The sequence below is a fragment of the Rhineura floridana genome, chromosome 6, assembly GCF_030035675.1.
Source record: "Rhineura floridana isolate rRhiFlo1 chromosome 6, rRhiFlo1.hap2, whole genome shotgun sequence".
In the NCBI taxonomy this organism is placed as follows: domain Eukaryota; kingdom Metazoa; phylum Chordata; class Lepidosauria; order Squamata; family Rhineuridae; genus Rhineura; species Rhineura floridana.
Genome location: NC_084485.1, coordinates 156,148,554 through 156,167,234, shown reverse-complemented (window position 1 = coordinate 156,167,234; position 18,681 = coordinate 156,148,554). Strand labels below are relative to the sequence as shown.

Genomic DNA, 18,681 nt, shown 5'->3' with positions numbered 1-18,681 from the left:
AAATGCTGCTGCTAATCCATGGCAGGAAAAAGGTACTCTGCATTTCTTTGTTTAACCTATCTATATATCACTTAATGACATACAGTGAATAAAATCAATTATTAAAACTAGTAATAAAAACAGAAAACTTCCTTAAAATGCCTGCTGAAAAGTTGTTCAGAGACAGTATCCTCTTCAGCTGCTTAGAGGTGAAGTGCAACTGTGTTTTAAAGCCTAATTGGTTTTCAACGGAAGAATTAAGCATGTATCAAAATCTTTCCTATTGAAACCTGTGTTTGAAAAGTGCTTAATTATGACTGTATTGTGTCCAATTATTTACTTTAACATTTTATAGTTTTTTTGTAACCTCAAAGCAGGAAACAACAGAACAACAATAATAATAATAATAATAATAATAATAATTATATTTACATACCGCCCCATAGCCAAAACTCTCTGGGCGATTTACAAAAATTAAGGTTAAAAGACAGCAGTTATCCTCTGCTCTCCTCATCAGCCTTTGCCCGTCATCGCAAAAAAGGGCAAATCTCTTCAACTTCTCCCCTCCCCCTTTATTATGTTCGGTTGTTCTCCACATTTGGTGTACCACGTATTGTGTGAGTTTTTACTGAAGAGTAGGAATCTCTTTCCCCCTGCCCCCCTTTAAAGGAATGAATACTTTGTCCTTCCAACCAAAGCTGCCAGCGTTTTATGACCACCCCCTCCTTTCTCAAGAGATAAGATAAGGAAGGTATAAAATCAGTGTTGTTATAGGGGAGGAAACCGTGGACAAAAGAAATCGTTCCATGCTGGCAGGAACATTGCCCGGTCCCGTATCTCTGGAGCAGGTATCTCGATCAGGAAACTTTACCTGCTAGTTTCTCATAAACGGGTACGGAGGAGTGAGAAAACTACACATCCCAGCATCCCACGGGGAAACCTCGTGCCATAGGAACATAATTTTGACGTTGATAGAAATGAAGGTTCTGGGTGTGTGACTGCGCCGGGCTGTTCGGCTTCTAGTAGGGAACTGATCTGCTTCTAGGAAGTTAGAGTAGGATCTGGGCGTAATAAGCTGTCTGCAAAACGCACAGAAAAGGAAGGCCTGCCTGAACGAAGTCTCTACGGGGAAAAGGGGGATCCGTTTTCTCTACTTCCCTGTCAGAAAGTGGAGCAGGAGGCGGCGCGTAAGAAGAGGTAAGAGACAGGAATAGCCAACTCTGGGAAAGCGCGTGAAAGGTGAATTTCGCCCATTTCCTTGGATTCCAAATCGGGTATTGTGTTCAGGGAGAGGGCACTGAGTTGAGGCACCCAAGGAGGAGCACTTGCTTCTTTCCACCTTATTGCTGTCGGAATGTATGCCTAAGAAACGGCTCTTACAGCAACAAAAGTTCCTCTCCAAACTTAGTTATGGTTGTTCGAACAAGTGTGATGTACTAACTAACAAAACAAAAACAAAAAAGTGAAGCAAACACAGACTATTTATTTATTTTATTTATTATCATTCTTTTTACCCCGCCCTTTTTCCAAAACTGGAACTCACGGCGGCTTCCAGATAAAAAGCACACATACTATATAATTAAAAACATACAAAAGTGTAGATTGAAATCAAATCAAATTATGGCCAGTGGATCTCTCCCCGTAGATCAACAAGGCCATACATCTGATGTAAAACCTCCGACTAGAAATGTCTCTCAGCATTGGCTGTCAACGTGAGCATCAGGGCCTGGATCGTGTGCGAGCTTAGAACAAGGGTGAGGAACCTGGGATCCTCCAAATATTATTGGGCTACAACTCGCATCATCTCCGATTGTTGCCCAAGTGCGGGCTGATGAGAGTTCGACATTTGGAGGTCCACGAGTTCTTTCCACCTTGGAATATCATGTGGACTATGCAATATCATGTGGACTATGCAAATTAAATGGGAATGCAAACAGCGGCAAACCCACAGTAAACTCTTGTGCGGACAAGCCCAGTGTGTCCTTTTCCCTTTGCTTCCTGCTGGAATATAGTGTATATAGGTATAAAGGGAGGCGGGATTCTTTCACCCCACCGGACACCCCCCCCCCCACAATCTCTACCAGGATGCTTGCTAAAAGCTGGCAGGAGTTTAAGGAAGCCAGTTCTCTCTCCCTTGTGCCTTCCACTTTTCTCTCCCCCGCACACCCTTCAACTAAAACCTAACATTCTGTATCTCAAGTGTTCCCAGACATTGACTGATTGATTCACTGTGGGAATTTCCACACTAGGGGTTTAGTGTGGAACTCCAATGGCTCGTTTACACAGTTTTTTACAGACCATCGAAATAAAGCTGTCTCCCAGTCATTGACATCCTGCATTTTCCTTGGAGTTCTTCTTTTCTCAACCATTGAAAATCCAACTTTTTTCAGAAGCATGGAACACTAGCACAATCTCCACAAATATAGATACCCTTAAAGCTACTCTTCCAGCTTTTATAAAGGGAAGGGTTTTGTTTTGATATGGGCAGTAACTTTAAAAGCAGGTGAATCCATCACAGCTCAACACACATTCATTATAACATTTGTAGTGAGTGCCATTTTATCACCCCATTAATTTTTTAAATCAATATCTTGATTTATGCTAAAAGCCTTTTTGGCTATATACATATATTTTTAAAAATATTAAAATATTAGTTACATACCACTTAAAATGAAAGAGTGCTATAGCACTATAACATAATACTAATATTATTTAAAAATTTCTTTTTTTGTCACAGCCATTAACCATATTGCTAAAATGGCAGTGACCAGAAAGGATTTTTTCATTTGTTTATTTATTAAAAATTAACATTATAAGAGCTGTAGTGCTATAACATAATATTAATTTTTAAAATTACTATTTTAGTGACAACTTGGCTATTGAATGCCCTTCTGGTGCCTTCTTTGTGGTCTTTTTGGTTGCAAGTGAAGTACTTTTTAATCTCCCAGGCTTTAAAAGTGCAAATCTTTAAATCCACTGAATTTTAGATATGTTGTATACTTTTAGCGATATGATGTGTTTCTCTGTGTTTTACTCTGCTGCTGAAATTTTTATGCTGACTTGAGTTGGAATTTGTATGCTGTTTAATTGTTCTGAGCTTATTATTTTGTTTTATTTTGTGTAAACTGTCCAGAGGGCACTGTTAATAGGTGGCATATAAAAATAAATAAATATACAGGAAAAGCAGATGAGTCCAGTATATTTATTGATTTTGTATTTCATGATAGTTAGACAGTGGCTATTTAATAGGTCAGGGACAGGAAAATGGGCTGCCTCTGCTGAACTTCTCCCATATGTTAGAGTCCTTAAAGACACTGGACCGTTTTCCATATTGGGAAATAGCAAGTGCCCAAATAGGAACCTAGGCTTCAAGCAAATGCTTCATTCACTCTACTACTCCCAGCGTTGTGTGGTTGTAGATGTGGGCACATACTGTGGGGTGGGTGCATCAGTGAACTGTTATAACCTTGGTCTTTGCCACGACCAAGCTAACCTATGAAAACATAGGGCAGGGGTTGCCAGCCTTTTAGGACCAGAGGGCACATTTCAAATTGTGAAAGAGTGCTGGGGGCACCAGGCACAAAATGGCTGCCATGGGGTGTGGCATAACACACAACAAGTGCCATGCTGGGTGTGGCATAACAAAAAATAAGAGAGTAGTCCTGGTGAAGCTTTTCTTATAGTTGTATTTCCATACTAGAAAAGGCTTGACCTGCCATTCATCTGTTAATGACACAAGAACCTAGTTTTCCCCAAATGCCAACTCTAAACCAAAGCCTAGGCTGCCATTCTGAACTCACTTACCTGGAAGTAAGCCCAATTAAACACAAATACTTCTGAATACAAAGCAAGAGGCATGCCTAACAAAAGTTTTCACATTTGCCTTTTGAGAGGAGGGGGATTCTTTAACATTCACCCACATTCATTCTGTAGCAGTACATAATAGAAAATAATTTCTAGGCACTACCTGATCTCAGGTGAACCCAGCACAGGAAAGATGCATCCTGGTTACTAGGGGAAAAGGAAGGGCAAACCGTGGAGATTACAAGCAGGGCTGTGGAGTTGGTACACCAAACCTTTGACTCTGACTCCTCTATTTTTCTACTCTCCGACTCCTTCATAAATGGCAAATGTATATTAACTAGTAATAACAAATTTACTGTAGTAAAATGGTAGCACAAGGCTTTTCATCACCACCACGTGAATCATCAGGCTAGATTGATAGAACATAAAATATATTTATTTGATTAAAATTTCTGAACAAGAAAACTTTCCTAAATTCCTATGAAAGTTTTTATTTTGAAGTTGGAGTAGGTACATTCCTACCTACTCCGACTCCACCCATAATTGCTTCCGACTCCACGACTCCGACTCCACAGCCCTGATTACAAGTACTAGAAAAAAAGACATGAGTAGGAAAAGTGCACTAGAAGGGAAGGGGGGAACAGCAGCTCTTTAGGACCCGGGGGGATTCCTGTTGCCTGGTGTCGAAATAACTCTCTCAGCAATCACAGCTCTGAGTTCACTCATTGGCAAAAAAAAACCCATTGACAGGCTGGTTCATTTCACAGAAATCAGAAGGGTACCTGCACATTTTGCTCCGTAACTTTCTAGGAGGGTTAGAGAATTACTTTAAAAAAAATGAAATCTCAGATTCAGAGCTAGCTGCTGGAGGCACCACTGAAAACCTTTGCAGGCACTATGGCACCCGCAGGTAATAGGTTGGCAATCCCTGACTTAAGAACTTTTGATTTGAAGTTTATAAATAAGTTGCAACTCAAAATTACATTATTATTGCACAACAGCCAACCCTTTGTGTGTGTGGCCCATACAGGCTTCCCCGAAGAGGAGCCAATAGCACACCAGAAGATGACTCTTCAGCCTCCAAATACTGAATGTGTCCTACCCAACACTCAACCAAATGAAACTGAGGAAACCACAGAGGATTCCTTATTGGAAAATTACTTAAATTCTGATGGAATTCCACTGAAAACAGAGTCCAGTGGCCCCCCAGGATGCAACTTAAGGCTCTCCCCAGATTTATCTAGTTTACCTGACAGTTGTGTAGACAAAGATGTGGTAAATCCATTAGGTGAAAGGGCTGAAAGTTTAACCCAAGTTGTCCTGCAAGATTCTCCAACGCAAGAGAAAAACAGTTCACCTAGAACCATCCTAGAAGAAAAAACGAATTTGCTCAGCCAGCAGAGCCTGTACTCGTTGAAACATCCTGAAGAAACCACAGAAGATTCCTTATCAGAAAAGAACTTAGATTCTAAGGAAATTCAGCTGAAAGCAGATATCAGTGGTAACATAAGGCTTTCCTCAGGTTCGGCTAGTTTACCTGACAGCTCTGCATACAAAGATGTGGTAGATTCCTCATATGAAAGGGCTGAATGTTCATCCCAAGTTGTCCTACAAGATTCTCCAACGCAAGAGAAAAACAGTTCACCCAGAACCATCCTAGAAGAAAAAACGAATTTGCTCAGCCAGCAGAGCCTGTACTCGTTGAAACATCCTGAAGAAACCACAGAAGATTCCTTATCAGAAAAGAACTTAGATTCTAAGGAAATTCAGCTGAAAGCAGATATCAGTGGTAACATAAGGCTTTCCTCAGGTTCGGCTAGTTTACCTGACAGCTCTGCATACAAAGATGTGGTAGATTCCTCATACGAAAGGGCTGAATGTTCATCCCAAGTTGTCCTACAAGATTCTCCAACGCAAGAGAAAAACAGTTCACCCAAAACCATCCTAGAAGAAAAAATAAGTCCACTGAGCCAGAAAAGCCAGCACTCCTTGAAAGATCATGATGAAACAAAAGAGGATCTATTGGAGAAGGAAAGAGAAACATTAGCTCAAAAGCCTGAAGGCACAGAGAAGAAATCTTTGACTGAAGGTAAGGCAGTAGCCTCCTTGAAGAGGAAATCCAATCATCTGTTTAACTGTTCCATACCAACTGTTCCATAATAATTAACCACAATGGCATACACATAGTAAAGATCCAAAATTCTGCAGCAAATAAACAGCTCAGGACCAATTTGTCATTCTCATGAAGTGCTGTACTCCACTCACATCCGCTGGAGGTGGCATGTTTTGAATTGCTTCTACTTTGCACAGATATGTCCTCAGTCCTTCTGCTGACAGTACATGTTTTGTGTATGTCATCTGCCTCTGTTTGAATTTCATTTTCTCTGGGTTTAGTTTGATGTTTCTCTCCCTACAACACTGAAAGAGTAACTGCAGCTTGTAATCGTGGTCTTTTTCTGCCTCTGCATCATTTGGCCCTTCTCCTATAATCAGAAGGTCATCCGCAATTATCTTCACACCAGGCAAGCCTTCGAGTGCCTGATTTAAGTTTCCTCTGAAACGCTTTTGGAACTGGGGAGATGCCCATGGGAAGGCAGAGCCATCTCTAGTGACCTAAGGGTGTAGCAAATGTAGTTAACTTGCTTTACATGCCAAAAACTATTGTTGACTTTACAGTGAATATACAGGCTCTGGAGAGATTGGGCAAGATATCACCAAGTGTAGGCAATTGATAATGGCATCTTTCGAGTGCCCGGTTTAAAGGCTTGGGGTCTATGAAGATCCTTAATTTGCCTTTAGCCTTCTTTACCACAAGCATGCTGCTTATCCAGGGAGTGCTAAATTCTTCTACAATGATAATGCCCCTTTTTTGCAAGCTGTCTAGTTCTTTGCGAACAGGCTCATTCAATGCCACTGGAAGTTTTCTCCATGGCAAGCAGTCTACTAATAGGTTGATTTCTAGATGTAGTTCTCCATCAAAACACCCATCTCCCTTGAAAATGCTTCCATAGTTCTCCAGGATAGTTTCCATAGTCCAGGATTTGGGAGTATTCTGAATCGTACAGACAAAGTTTTGGTGCTATACTCTAATCAAGTCCATTGCTTGGATGGCTGCATTACTAAAAGGGCGGGTTGGTCCCTTTCCTGTACAAATGTAAGTTGATAGGCTTTGTTGTTTTGGGGGTTCCTTAGTGTCAGATTGCACTTCCCTACTGTCTGCATGATGCTCTTATTGTACATTATGAGTGGCTGCTCTGCCTGATGCTTATGCTTGCGTTTAATTCATGCTGGGGAATCGCATTGCATGGTGCACTACTATCCAGTTGAAATCTCACAGGTCATTGATCCAATAACATTATTGCAAATAATCCTGTTGCTGTTGATGGGCCCATTTCTGGACTTGATATGGCTTAGGGCTCAGAGAGACTGTCATGTCTTCCATATCCTCAGCACTGTCTGTGGAGTCTGCAGCCTCCTGCATATGCCCCTTGCCTTTTTTTCTACACACGTTCTGGAGGTCGTTCCGTTTGCCACTGTGTGCACATCCGTTCATGCTGCCTGCCACAGTAGATGTAGCCCACAGTGGGTACAGGACCCTGATTCACTAGTTCCTGTTTGATTTGGTTAGCTTTTTTCTGACTATGTGTATAGCAGGGAACAATCCTTGCACTCCTAGGGGCTTCAGCCTGGTTTTGGAGGCCTCTAGCCTGAGCTATATCCAGGCATTGCCTAGGTAAGATCACTCTCTTGAAGTAGGTGTTCTTGCAACTCGTGATCCAGTATGCCACACACAATTCTGTCCCTGATCAGGGAATCTTCTAGGTCTCCAAAATTACATGTGCTTGCTAACGTTTGCTGCACTATGACATAGCTTTCCAATCCTTCTCTTTCTTGCTGATTTCTTGTAAAGAACTTGTATCTCTCCACTGCCTCATTGCACTTTGGAGAAAGGCGACCTCCAAAGCTGCCAGCAGACCAGTCCATGCTGAGTCAGTGCTAAGCTTAAGGCTCCCCATTAAGATCAAACAAAAGTTTCACTTTCTTGCCGCCTTCTTCTTCAGGCATGGCCAGGTCTATGCAAAACTCAAACTCCTGTTTCCAGTGGGCCTATTCCTGAGCTAGGCTTTTAACTGCAAAATCCAAGGCCCCTGGAGGTTTCAGCCCACATGTGATGTTTGCTTGTTGTGAGGATCTCTCCAGAGATTCTTAAAGAACCGCTGCCACCATGTTTCATTAGACAAAGCACTTGCAGGCATTAGGTCTTTATTCAGTTGGGAATGTGCCCACACCTCAGTCTGTACCGCTCCTAGCTGTAGAGGGAGCATGGGCTGGGCTCTTCCCTGTACTTTCTGTTTCCTTCCTAGATCCTGAGTCTGTGTACTTAGTTCTATTACTCATGATCCAGCAACCATGAGGCCAAAACCTTGGGGTTGTATCCAACACTGCCGTTTCACTTGTACAACATAACTTTTCCCTTCTCTCCCCTCCCCTGCAGGCCCCCATACACCCTCAGAATCTGCTCCATGGGGTTGGGGAACCTTATGGAACAGATTGCACACCAGCAAAGGAAAGAAAGGGGAAGTTCTGTTGTGTGAATAAAATGCCGCTCATGCAGCACTGCTCTTTATAAAGAGCATAACCCTTGCTCTTTCTAAAAAGTGAAAGTTAGACATAGAATGTGTTAATGCTGTGCAGTTTGATGACAGCCCTGTCAATGTTTCCAGAACCCTCTCTGTATAAAGAATTGAGCTGCTGTAAAATGGCATAATACTTACAAGGTGTTTTGAACACTTTGTACGCTTGTTGGGCGTGTTCTGTTCATTGGCCCTCTTATCTGGCTTCATGGCTACAGAAGGCAAATGTAAAATGATTAATTCACTTGCTGCTCGGCTGCTTGCCTTCCTGTAAGTCCTTTCTATGCTTAAATACATTTTACCAGATATTTGCTAAGTAAACATTATGGAAACGGAGTGTATATGACGCTATTGGTCCAGTCTCTGTCTATGATAATACTTTTGCGCTTCAGAGACTATCTACAGGTGAAACGCCTGGAACTTCTATACTTGCCAGTATAAGATGTTTAAGTAAAAGTATAATTTTTTCCTATATGTGCCTGGTTTAAAAGTAAAGCTAAACCATAGTTTAGCATTATGTGTATGACTCTGCTCCCCTCCCACACCTCCCTGATATTGTTGTGAGGAGATCAGAAGCGTCTACTTCCATTTTCAGCTAACTGCAGTTTGTTTTGTCCAAATCCAGGAATTGCTCTTAATACTAATAATAATAAATTTTATTTTTCAGCCGCCTATCTGTCCGGGTTAGGGACACTCTAGGCGACGAACAACAAGAATAAAAACAATACATATAGATCAACATAATCAAATTATAAGCTAAAAAACCATTCATTAATTCAGTTGTAACATAAATTAATCTGTCCCAATCTTGTAGGCCTGCCTGAACAGCCAGGTCTTCAAGGCTCGGCGATAGCTGGACAGGGAGGGAGCATGTCTGAGATCGAAAGGGAGAGAGTTCCAGAGGGTGGGGGCCACAATAGAGAATGCCCTCTCTCTGGTCCGATCCAGCCTAGCTGTTCTCACCGGTGGGACCGAGAGAAGGTCTTGCAAGGCTGATCTGGTCAGGCGGCACAATCGGTGATTCTGGAGGCGTTCCTTCAGATATACTGGGCCGAAACCGTATAGTGTTTTAAAGGTCAACACCAACACCTTGAATTGGGCCCGGTAGACAACTGGTAGCCAGTGAAGATCTAATAACACTGGGGTGATATGATCCCAGCGACGGCTATGCGTAATCAAGCGTGCTGCCGCATTCTGTACCAGCTGTAATTTCCGGACCGTTTTCAAGGGTAACCCCACGTAGAGCGCATTGCAGTATAAGCGAGAGGAGACCAGGGCATGTATCACCTGAGGGAGCAGGTGAACAGGAACATAGTCTTAACTATGATTTATCCAAATAAGGCAGGATCACAAAGCATGTTTTGAAATTGTTTTGCCTTCTTTCAGATGAAACAACAAGCTACAATTAGTTGAAAAAGGAAGTGAGTGCTTCTGATCTCCCCATGACCATGCTGGGGGAGGAGAGAGAAGGAGGCAGGGAGTGCCCAAGCCTGAGGCTTTTTGACACGCAGCACTCACCTATGTTTTAGTGTCATGTCAAAATGCAGCCATTGTCTCTCTTGGGCCAACCAGGCAGCACTCAATTAAGCAGTGCAGCCAGATCTTATGAATCTTTATTAAGATGCATATACTTCTGAATTAAATTATTTTTATCATCACTATCACCATCATTTATTACCTGCCCTTCACCCAAAGGTCCAAGGACAGGTTATAGCAATTTTCAAATACGACATTAAAAACAATGTAAAAACAATCCCAAAATAGGGTGGTTCCTAAAAATACATGTCTCAGAGGTCAAAGGCCAAGGTAAAGAGGCATGCCTTCAGGATTTGTCTAAAACTGTACAGCAAAGTTGCCGGATGTACCTCAGTGGGGAGTTCAATAACTTAAGGGCCGCCACAGAGAATGCCCTCTCCTACCCACCCCCGAACTTCTGAAGGTGGTGGAACTACCAACAGGGCCCTTGTGAGGCGTCCTTCCCTGGCTCTCCCTGTCAGGTTCCTACCTGCTCGTGGTTACTGCCTGTCACTAGGCACCACCAGGGACTCCACCAGTCCGGACTGTCCTCTCTTTTGGTTTCTCTCCCTGCTCTAGCACAGATCTCACCAGATCCCCCTGCTAGGCAGCACCACCAGTCACGTCCTATAACCAGTAGTCCCAGAGACTCTGCCTGAGTCTCCCTCAATTAGGTTACCTCTGTGACTGCGTGCTTAAGCTGTCCCAATCCCTTTAATTTACTCAGACTGCTTATAATTCTGGTTTGCTCTGAATACTTGTGGTGTTATTCTTCCCTTCCCCGCTGCCACCATTTGTTATAGTTTCCCTTCAGCCTTGGTTATTTACCTCACCCTCCCTTCTGGTCTGTGAAACCCCAGCCAAGGATCAGGCTTTTGGTAAACCAAATTAAGTATTTATTAAATAACACAGATAACAAAGATAACAAGATTTCTTCATAAGGCACATAAGCATATGGTTTTATCTAATACTAATCCGAACTCTACCCCCCTCCTTCTCCACGCTCTCCTGACAAACAACTCTCTCAGACCCACCAAAACAACCTATCAACATCCACTCCAACGTTCACCACCTCCAGATTTACCTGACCTCCTTCCATTTATACTCTCAGCCATTTTAAAACATTCAGCCAATCATCCAGCATTCTACTGCCCATTCACTCCCCCTTCCTCTTTCATTCTACTTACCATGTATCTCCTATACAAACAGCACTTACCCTATTTACACTAATACAGGAACATCACACCCTCTCTGCTGATCTCAACATGATGACTGGGAGAAGGGAAAAATCCGCTCTGAAAATGTTGACACGAGTTCCTGCCAAGTCAGACGACTGTGCATCCATATTTTCAATTTAATCTGGGCTCTGGTAGACAAAGAATCCAGCTAAACCAAATAAAATCTAAAAACCCATATTGCTGTCTCCCTGGCAGTCCTAACGTCCGGCCTGGCAGCAGTGGGGCTGAATGGAGGAACCGAGCCACTGCTGCGTTTGATGCACTGGCTAGGGTGGAAGGGGGCATTTTTTCTCAATTTTTGCTGTTCCAGCTCTAGGTTGGTGTTGCAGAGAAGCCTGGATCAGGCTCCCTTCTGGCTGCCAGATGGCCTTGGCCAACTGTAACCCCCCCCCCATTCAGGAGCTTCTGCTGGCTACTGCCAGTGGGAACACCATTGGTGGCAGCTTCTCAACATCCTGCACTGTTGGCAGCAGCAGTGGGGACCTCAGCAGTGGCACTGCATCCTAACACCCTCCAATAGTGTGGATTGGGGGTTAGGATTGCTCATCCCATTTTGCTGGTATGATAGACAGAATTTTTTAATGGAAATTATTTTGAATAAACTTTTCTAATTGTTATAAATTGAGAAATCAATTGTTTTCCAAAAATATAGGGAAAATACAAAATTGGGGAGGGGAATACATGTTATTGAATTGTGTTCTACAAGTGTCAGACCATGCAAGCTTTCCAAAAGCAGAGAGCTTGCATCAGGCCAAACAAAAGATGAAGAATTCTGTGTCTCTGGGAATATCTGTAGGGCAGTACTGCACATTACATAAAACCCCAATAGCTACTTCTTTTAGGAGGGAACCATTTCAAGCAGAGAAGCAGCTGTGGGAGGAGACTAGATTTATGTTTACCCTAGCATACCTATAGGTGGGAAACTGGCGTGGGTGGGGGGCAGTTGAAACCCAGCAACAGCTGAGGCAGAAAGGGCTGAATACAGACATTTTTGTAGAGGTAGGCCTGATGCTTGGCTGCAGCTTTCATCCCAGCCTTAGAGTATGAGGTTTTCAATGTAAGATGAAACTAGTCTGTGCCATCAATCATGTGTTACCCGGAGCCCATTGCCTTGTGGGTTTGTCTGTTTATTATTGAAATCATTTTTATCCCACTCTTCAGCTGAAGGAGAAAAAGGCTTCCAGAGAGGCTTACAAATATCAGTGATATAAGACATTGTGTGATGTTGAGCTCCCTTCTGAATTGTGTTCTTCTGTCTTCCATGGTTTTTAGGCTTTGCGTCCTGTGGACTTATGCTGGGAGTCGTCGTGCTTTTGGTTGCTCTTTTCGTGGGCAGCACTGGCTACCTCACTTCCCGTCCCCTGAATGTGCCAGAAAACCCAGCTGTAAAGACCTTCCTGTCAAAATTTGATCCGCTGAAGGACAGCTTCCCGGGTCAGAGCCCTTATCTGTGGAGACGGGTGCGGAAGGTCTTACAGAAACACCTCAATGCTTCCCAGCACACTGAGCCCGCTATCATAATCTTGACCTCTGCTCAGGAAGGCAAAGCAACCTTGAAGTGCCTGAGTATGCAGATTGCCGATACCTACTCCTCATCGCTTGGGGGTAGCACGATCCAGGTGGATGGAGCTTTGAAATCCACTCTAACCAGTGACAGTGCCAAGCTGGCAGTCGACGAGGAGCTCAGCTTTGGCTTCCGCAGAGGGCAGAAAGCAGCAGTAGTGCATCAGTTTGAGTCGCTGCCTGCAGCTTCTACCTTGATCTTTTACAAGTACTGCGACCACGAGAGTGCAGCTTTTAAAGATGTGGCACTGATCTTGACTGTTTTGCTAGAGGATGAAGAACTGGAGCCTAATGTTGGCCTGCAGAGTGTAGAAGAAAACGTTCGAGACTTCCTCTGGGCCAAGTTCACAAATTTGAACACACCCGCATCCTACAACCACATGGACACAGACAAACTGAGTGGGTTGTGGAGCCGCATATCCCACCTAGTCCTCCCAGTCTATCCAGTGCTAGTTATAGAAGATGTTGGCTGCCCTTTGCAAACCAGACCAAAAGGTGAATGAGGTGGGCTTTAAAGGAAAGCCAAAAAGCTCTGAAGGATTTGCACCAATTAAAAAAACTTTTTTTCTGAGAAACTGTGTAAGCCAAGCAGGGATCTAGAAGCATTAATGAGAAGTGAGCTGATTTTAGATAAATTATGCATTGTGATGTTGGTATCGATCATGACTTTCATGACAAAATGTTACAGAAGAAATGAGAAATATATTAGCTGTGCTGTTTCTGTAGCCAGTGAGCATTTGTAAGGCAATCAAAGGACAATTTAAAAAAATAATTAAGAGATAAGAGAGTGGCATTCTAGTCTTGCACATTGCACATCCAGAATACTTTTTTGCCACTGGAAGAAAACAAAGAATGCAGAGACACAGAAAACTGCTTTTAGCAAACTCTGCCCTCCTTAAAAGTTAGTTTTAAAGTGACAGTGTCTCCAAGCTTTGTGTACGGGTTGGGGAGCATACCGTATAAGATGTACCTGAAATTTTGAAGGCCTTAATTAGTAGTTTTTATTAAATCGTCACAAGCAAAGAAAAAGTAACAAGTCTCAAATCTGTGATGAGCTGTAACATTTTGAAGGTTGTCTACCCTGCAGAGTATATCTGCACAGGACCGTCCTGTGTGTCTTCTTGTTTGGTGCTGGCACTAATAGGAGGAGCAGATAGCGCTGCTTGAGCTGGTGCTGATATTGTTCCCATCTGTTATATGGATAGGTGGGGGACCAGTAGAGGGTGAATCAGGGTATGTGAGGTTTACAAATTTGAATGCATTAAATCAGAAAACTCCATAAAAATGATGCAGACAGAATCCTGTGCCTTAATAAGTTGCATAGCTTTCTTTGATTTTTAGGTAGGGTACAGCCTACTGGCTAAGTGAGATGGGCTGGACAGCAAGTCAGGCTTGCATGAACTGGAGAGTACTGTGTTAGTAAGGAAAAATGGAAACTAGGGAAATGGTTTTCAGTTTAAAAGAGAAACAGGTGTGAGATAATCTAGTGCAGTGGTTCCCAAACCTTTTTTCCCTTGGACCACTTGAAAATTGCTAATGGTCTTGGTAGATCTCTTAATGATTTTTCTGCCTGTTGTAGCAATTGTATTGTGCTGTGCCAGATGCTTTATGATTTTAATTGTATTTTTATGGCTGCTTTTATTTCTTGAATTGTATTTCATTGTATTACAATTTGCATTCCAAACAATTCATATTGTAGTACAATAAAATACAATGTAAGAAACAAGCAATAAAAACAAAATTAAAAATCCACATGAACATTTATCGTCACTGGTGGCGATAGTACCCCAAACCAGTATTGCAGTATAGATGGATGCAAGGCAGGTGTGCCCTGCAGATTCTGTGGGATGCATATGAACCTTCAGGCTCAGACTTCATTTAACCATGTGAAAATTAGGATATCAACTGAAGAATACACTATTGTGAGAAGCAAAGCAAGTCTGAATGTAGGAGGTAAATGCAGGAAGCAGAAAAGGGAAAATAAGTAGAATGGTGATCGGATGGGTTGGGGAAAGAGGTTATCAAAAGGAAGAATTTTTGAAGGAGTTGGACACTGTCATTCTATAAAGAGAATCTCTCAAGACAAATCTATCTGCTCCAAAATAGATAAAAACAAATGTCATGCCATGAACATTGGTAGGTTGTTTTTTGGTAGAATCCCAGGCAGTATCCAATGGAATTCATTCCATTAGCACAAGGATTTCTGCTTGTGCAATGGAACTCCTCCCTCTTCCTGCACATGCCCTGTGCCCTCTCCAAATCTACTCAGAACATATTTAGGGTGCATGTGAGGAGAGTTGAGGGAGGGGAAGTTAGTTCATTGAATACCGCTCTCTATATTTACGTGGTATATGCCAGTAGGTTCCATAGTTTGAACTTCATCTGCCCCTCCCATTTTACATTGCAATAATTCAGTCATATTTCACTCCTGCATTAACTTCACTTCTGCACCATTTGCAACTGCAGTTATGTATGTCTATTCAGAAATAAGTCACAGTGTATTCCATAGAGCTTATTCCCAGGAAATGGTACATAAGATTGCAATCATATTTCTTCTGCTGTTACCTCCCTTTGTCTCCTGGTATCTAACATTAGTCATACCCAGAGTAAACCATTAAAATGAATGCACATGACTAACTTATTCATTAATTTCAGTGAATTTACTCTGACTGGGTGAGTTGTATCCCTCTTTGTATACTCACCTGCAGTAGACTGTTCACAGAGAAATCATCAGAGATCATTAAGAATGTGCATGCTGCTTTAGATAAAGGTCCAAATCAGCTTGAACCCAACTGAAATGAATCTCCAATCCAAAGTTGTTCAGTCTTTCTTGTTCAGAGCCTTGCTGGCTGCCAAGCCAAAAGGAGTCACTTAGCTTATTTTTTTACTTAGAAATAGAACATTGAACTACAGTCTGAATGAGCCAGTTTCATGAATAGTGTGGTCAACATTTCACCTGTCTCCATATGCTATGCAGGAGTTTGAACTACAGTTCAGCAGTTAGCCGGTGCTAATGAATACCTAGCTCTGCCTTCCAATTTCTGCAATTCAAGCTGCTGCTAAAGGCATAAAAGCAGGCCAGGTTAGAGTGTTTGGTCAGTTGGTAACACTAACTGAGGAAATAAAGAAGTAAAATTAGGTTTGCAATTTTAAGTAACACTAAAAATTTAACTAATTAAGAATAAAGTGCTTTAAAAATCATTTTGCTTTTTGTTGATATATTTAATTCATTTATTATTACATTTATATCCCACCTTGTGTAAAATAAAATTCAAAGTGAAAGGGATCATATTACTAGTGACCAGATGTAAAAGAGGACAGAGTTCCTGATCCTTGTACAATTGTGTATAATAGCTCATTTCAGTATGTTTACCTTTTCTCATTCTTGCATGCTAGTCACACCTACTGAAAGTCCCTCTTCTATAGTACCATTAAAGAGACAGGAAGAGCCTTTTCTGTCCCTTGCATCAGTCACTCTGCACAAAACGTCACAAGTTTTTAAAGTTTTATTTTACAAGTCTGCAACTGCTCATGATGTTCAAAGTTTCTTCCTTCAGGGACCTCTTCCCATATTAACTTTTCTGCTAAGGAGCCCTTGTATGATTATAATGGAATCCCTAAACTTCATGGTCTCTGGGGCAGTAGTTCCCAAACTTTTTTCCCACGGACCCCTTGGAAATTGCTGAGGGTCTTAGTAGACCACTTAATGATTTCGCTGTTATAGTAGTGAAATTGGCTCTACCAAATATTAATATATGGGGGCTGAATACTTATGTAAGCAACATGTTTCAGTTTTTTATGTTTCTTACAAACATTTCCCAACATAAAAACAATGTCACCTTATAATAATTGATTTTGAGTTTCAGTGTTTCAAAATAAAATACACAGAACGAAATTACAATGTACCATTTTTAATTCAGTAATATGAGAACATTGGTCAGGGGTCGGAGTACTTTTGCAAGGCATTGTATGTTTTGAGAGGCAGTGTTATCTTGGAACCAGTTTTGGAACACAACAGCTCTGCGTAGCCTTGTTGACATGCTTAAATTCCTGATGGAGATATCATAACTCCAAGGTCTTCACACAGGCTGGGGGAGAACAAGAGAGAAGTGTTTAAAAATGTGTGACTAGGGGATGAGACACAAATATGTGACAATGCTGTAAAGATCTGGATGCTAGGACTTGCATAGAGAAGGGTAATGATGAATTAATTATATTTGTATTGACTTTAATCCATCTGTACTTACTTTTGACCTTTCTGATCCTCCTGTTTTATTAATATACAATAAAATATATTTGTATAATGACAAGGCTAAAATAAGGAGAATTGCCCCTCATTGGGCAAAGCAATGCTCTTAGATCCAGCTGGCATGAGATCAGCAGCCTTTTTGTCCCTGGGAAATTCAAAGCTTGTCTTTCTGCTGACTTTCCACATTCTAGGGACAAACTAGCTAAAAGACACTTGCCTGCCAAATGGATGCTTGCCCCCTGCTGCCTGCTGCTTGAGTCCATTCCTATTTTTGCCAGTTCATTAGAGCCTGCACTAAGCAGCTTCAAATTTTAAAGATATAACAGATTAAAGATGCACAGGTAGACTGCTAGCTATGCTAAACAACTGAAATTCCTTTGGAGGTCAGGTCATAATCCATCTGTGAACCATGTGTTGTGCAGGCCTGTTGTTGCGCACACACATATATACTTCTGCAGTCATGCCCACTAGAGGGCATTGCACTCCTCTGTTGAAAGCAAAGCAGCTTCCTTTGAAATGAACGAATGAGAACATCAGGAGGTACAGAAACTCTGGTTTATTATTATAGAATGTATGCTACTTGTACATTCATGTGCTGAAATTTTACTTGTGGCCCCTTTGCCCCTTTCCACACCTCCTTTGGGTAGATTCACCTAACCACTCAGGAGTTTTCCCCCAGCCTCTCATAATTTTAATTGTGCCTTTTGACCAGAAACCTTCAAGCTGATTTTTTCAATATATAATTTTTTAAAAATTCAATTATTGGATTGATTGGGTGTCCTGTGATTGTGAACCAGTCCCTGGAAACCACAAATGTCTGCATAACTGCAATAGTAAAATGGCAAATACAATGTAAAAAAGTGTAAATTGATGCATGTTGGGTCTAAAGGCCAAATTTTGCATAAATGCTCATGGGGTCTCATCCGATGGTGACTGACCAGGAACAAGATCTTGGGGTTGTAGTGGATAGCTCAATGAAGATGTTGACACAGCATGTGGCAGCTATGAAAAAGGAAAATTCCATGCTAGGAATCGTTAGGAAAGGAATTGAAAATAAAACTAGATATAATGCCATTATATAAATCTATGTTACAACCACATTTGGAATACTTCATACTGTTCTGATCACATCACCTCAAAAAGGATATTGTAGAGTTGGAAAAGGTTCAGAAACGGGTAATCAAAATGATCAAAGATAGAGCAACTCCCCTATGAGGAAAAGTTGCAGCATTTGGGGTTTGGTCTAGGGAATAGACAAGAGGTGACATGGTAGAAATGTATCAAACTATGCATGGCATGGAGAAAATGGATAGAGAAGGTTTTCTTCCTCCTGTAACACTAGAACTCATGGAAATCCAATGAAGCTGAATGTTGGGAGATCGATGACCCTGAGCTCAGCCACTTGAGGAACATCATCTGCACCCTGCAGAATCACCCAGGGATCGATCCTGGGGGTGGGTGGGGGGAGGGTGTCAGGCGGGCAGGCAGGCAGCTGGACTTACCTTCTCCCAGAAGACACAGCTGGGGATCCGAGGTTGGTCTTGGCCTTTCTGTGGAGTTTTTCCACCCTGCCTGGCTCTCTTTTCCTGTTGCCCTGCCCCCTGACAGCCAGGACTGCTCTGGATCATCCATTATGATCCATGACTGTCTGAACCCAACTTGCCCGACGCCCAAGTACCTCTGAATATGCCCAATTCAG

General features: G+C 42.1%; 1 protein-coding gene and 1 long non-coding RNA gene across 2 annotated transcripts in view; one reads left to right on the top strand and one right to left on the bottom strand.

The window, feature by feature from the left end:
* Positions 1–581: 581 nt before the first annotated feature.
* Positions 582–16,996, top strand: TOR1AIP2 (torsin 1A interacting protein 2). The gene is made up of 3 exons (XM_061634250.1): positions 582–1,176; positions 4,814–5,872; positions 12,443–16,996. The coding sequence occupies exons 2-3, from the start codon at positions 4,849–4,851 to the stop codon at positions 13,234–13,236; spliced, it is 1,818 nt and encodes a 605-aa protein (XP_061490234.1). The 5' UTR covers positions 582–1,176; positions 4,814–4,848; the 3' UTR covers positions 13,237–16,996.
* Positions 16,629–18,681, bottom strand: part of LOC133388079 (uncharacterized) — a 22,320-nt gene continuing 20,267 nt past the window's right edge. Inside the window, exon 2 of the long non-coding RNA XR_009763656.1 lies at positions 16,629–16,821. This is a non-coding gene — a long non-coding RNA (uncharacterized LOC133388079). The remainder of the gene's footprint in view (positions 16,822–18,681) is intronic.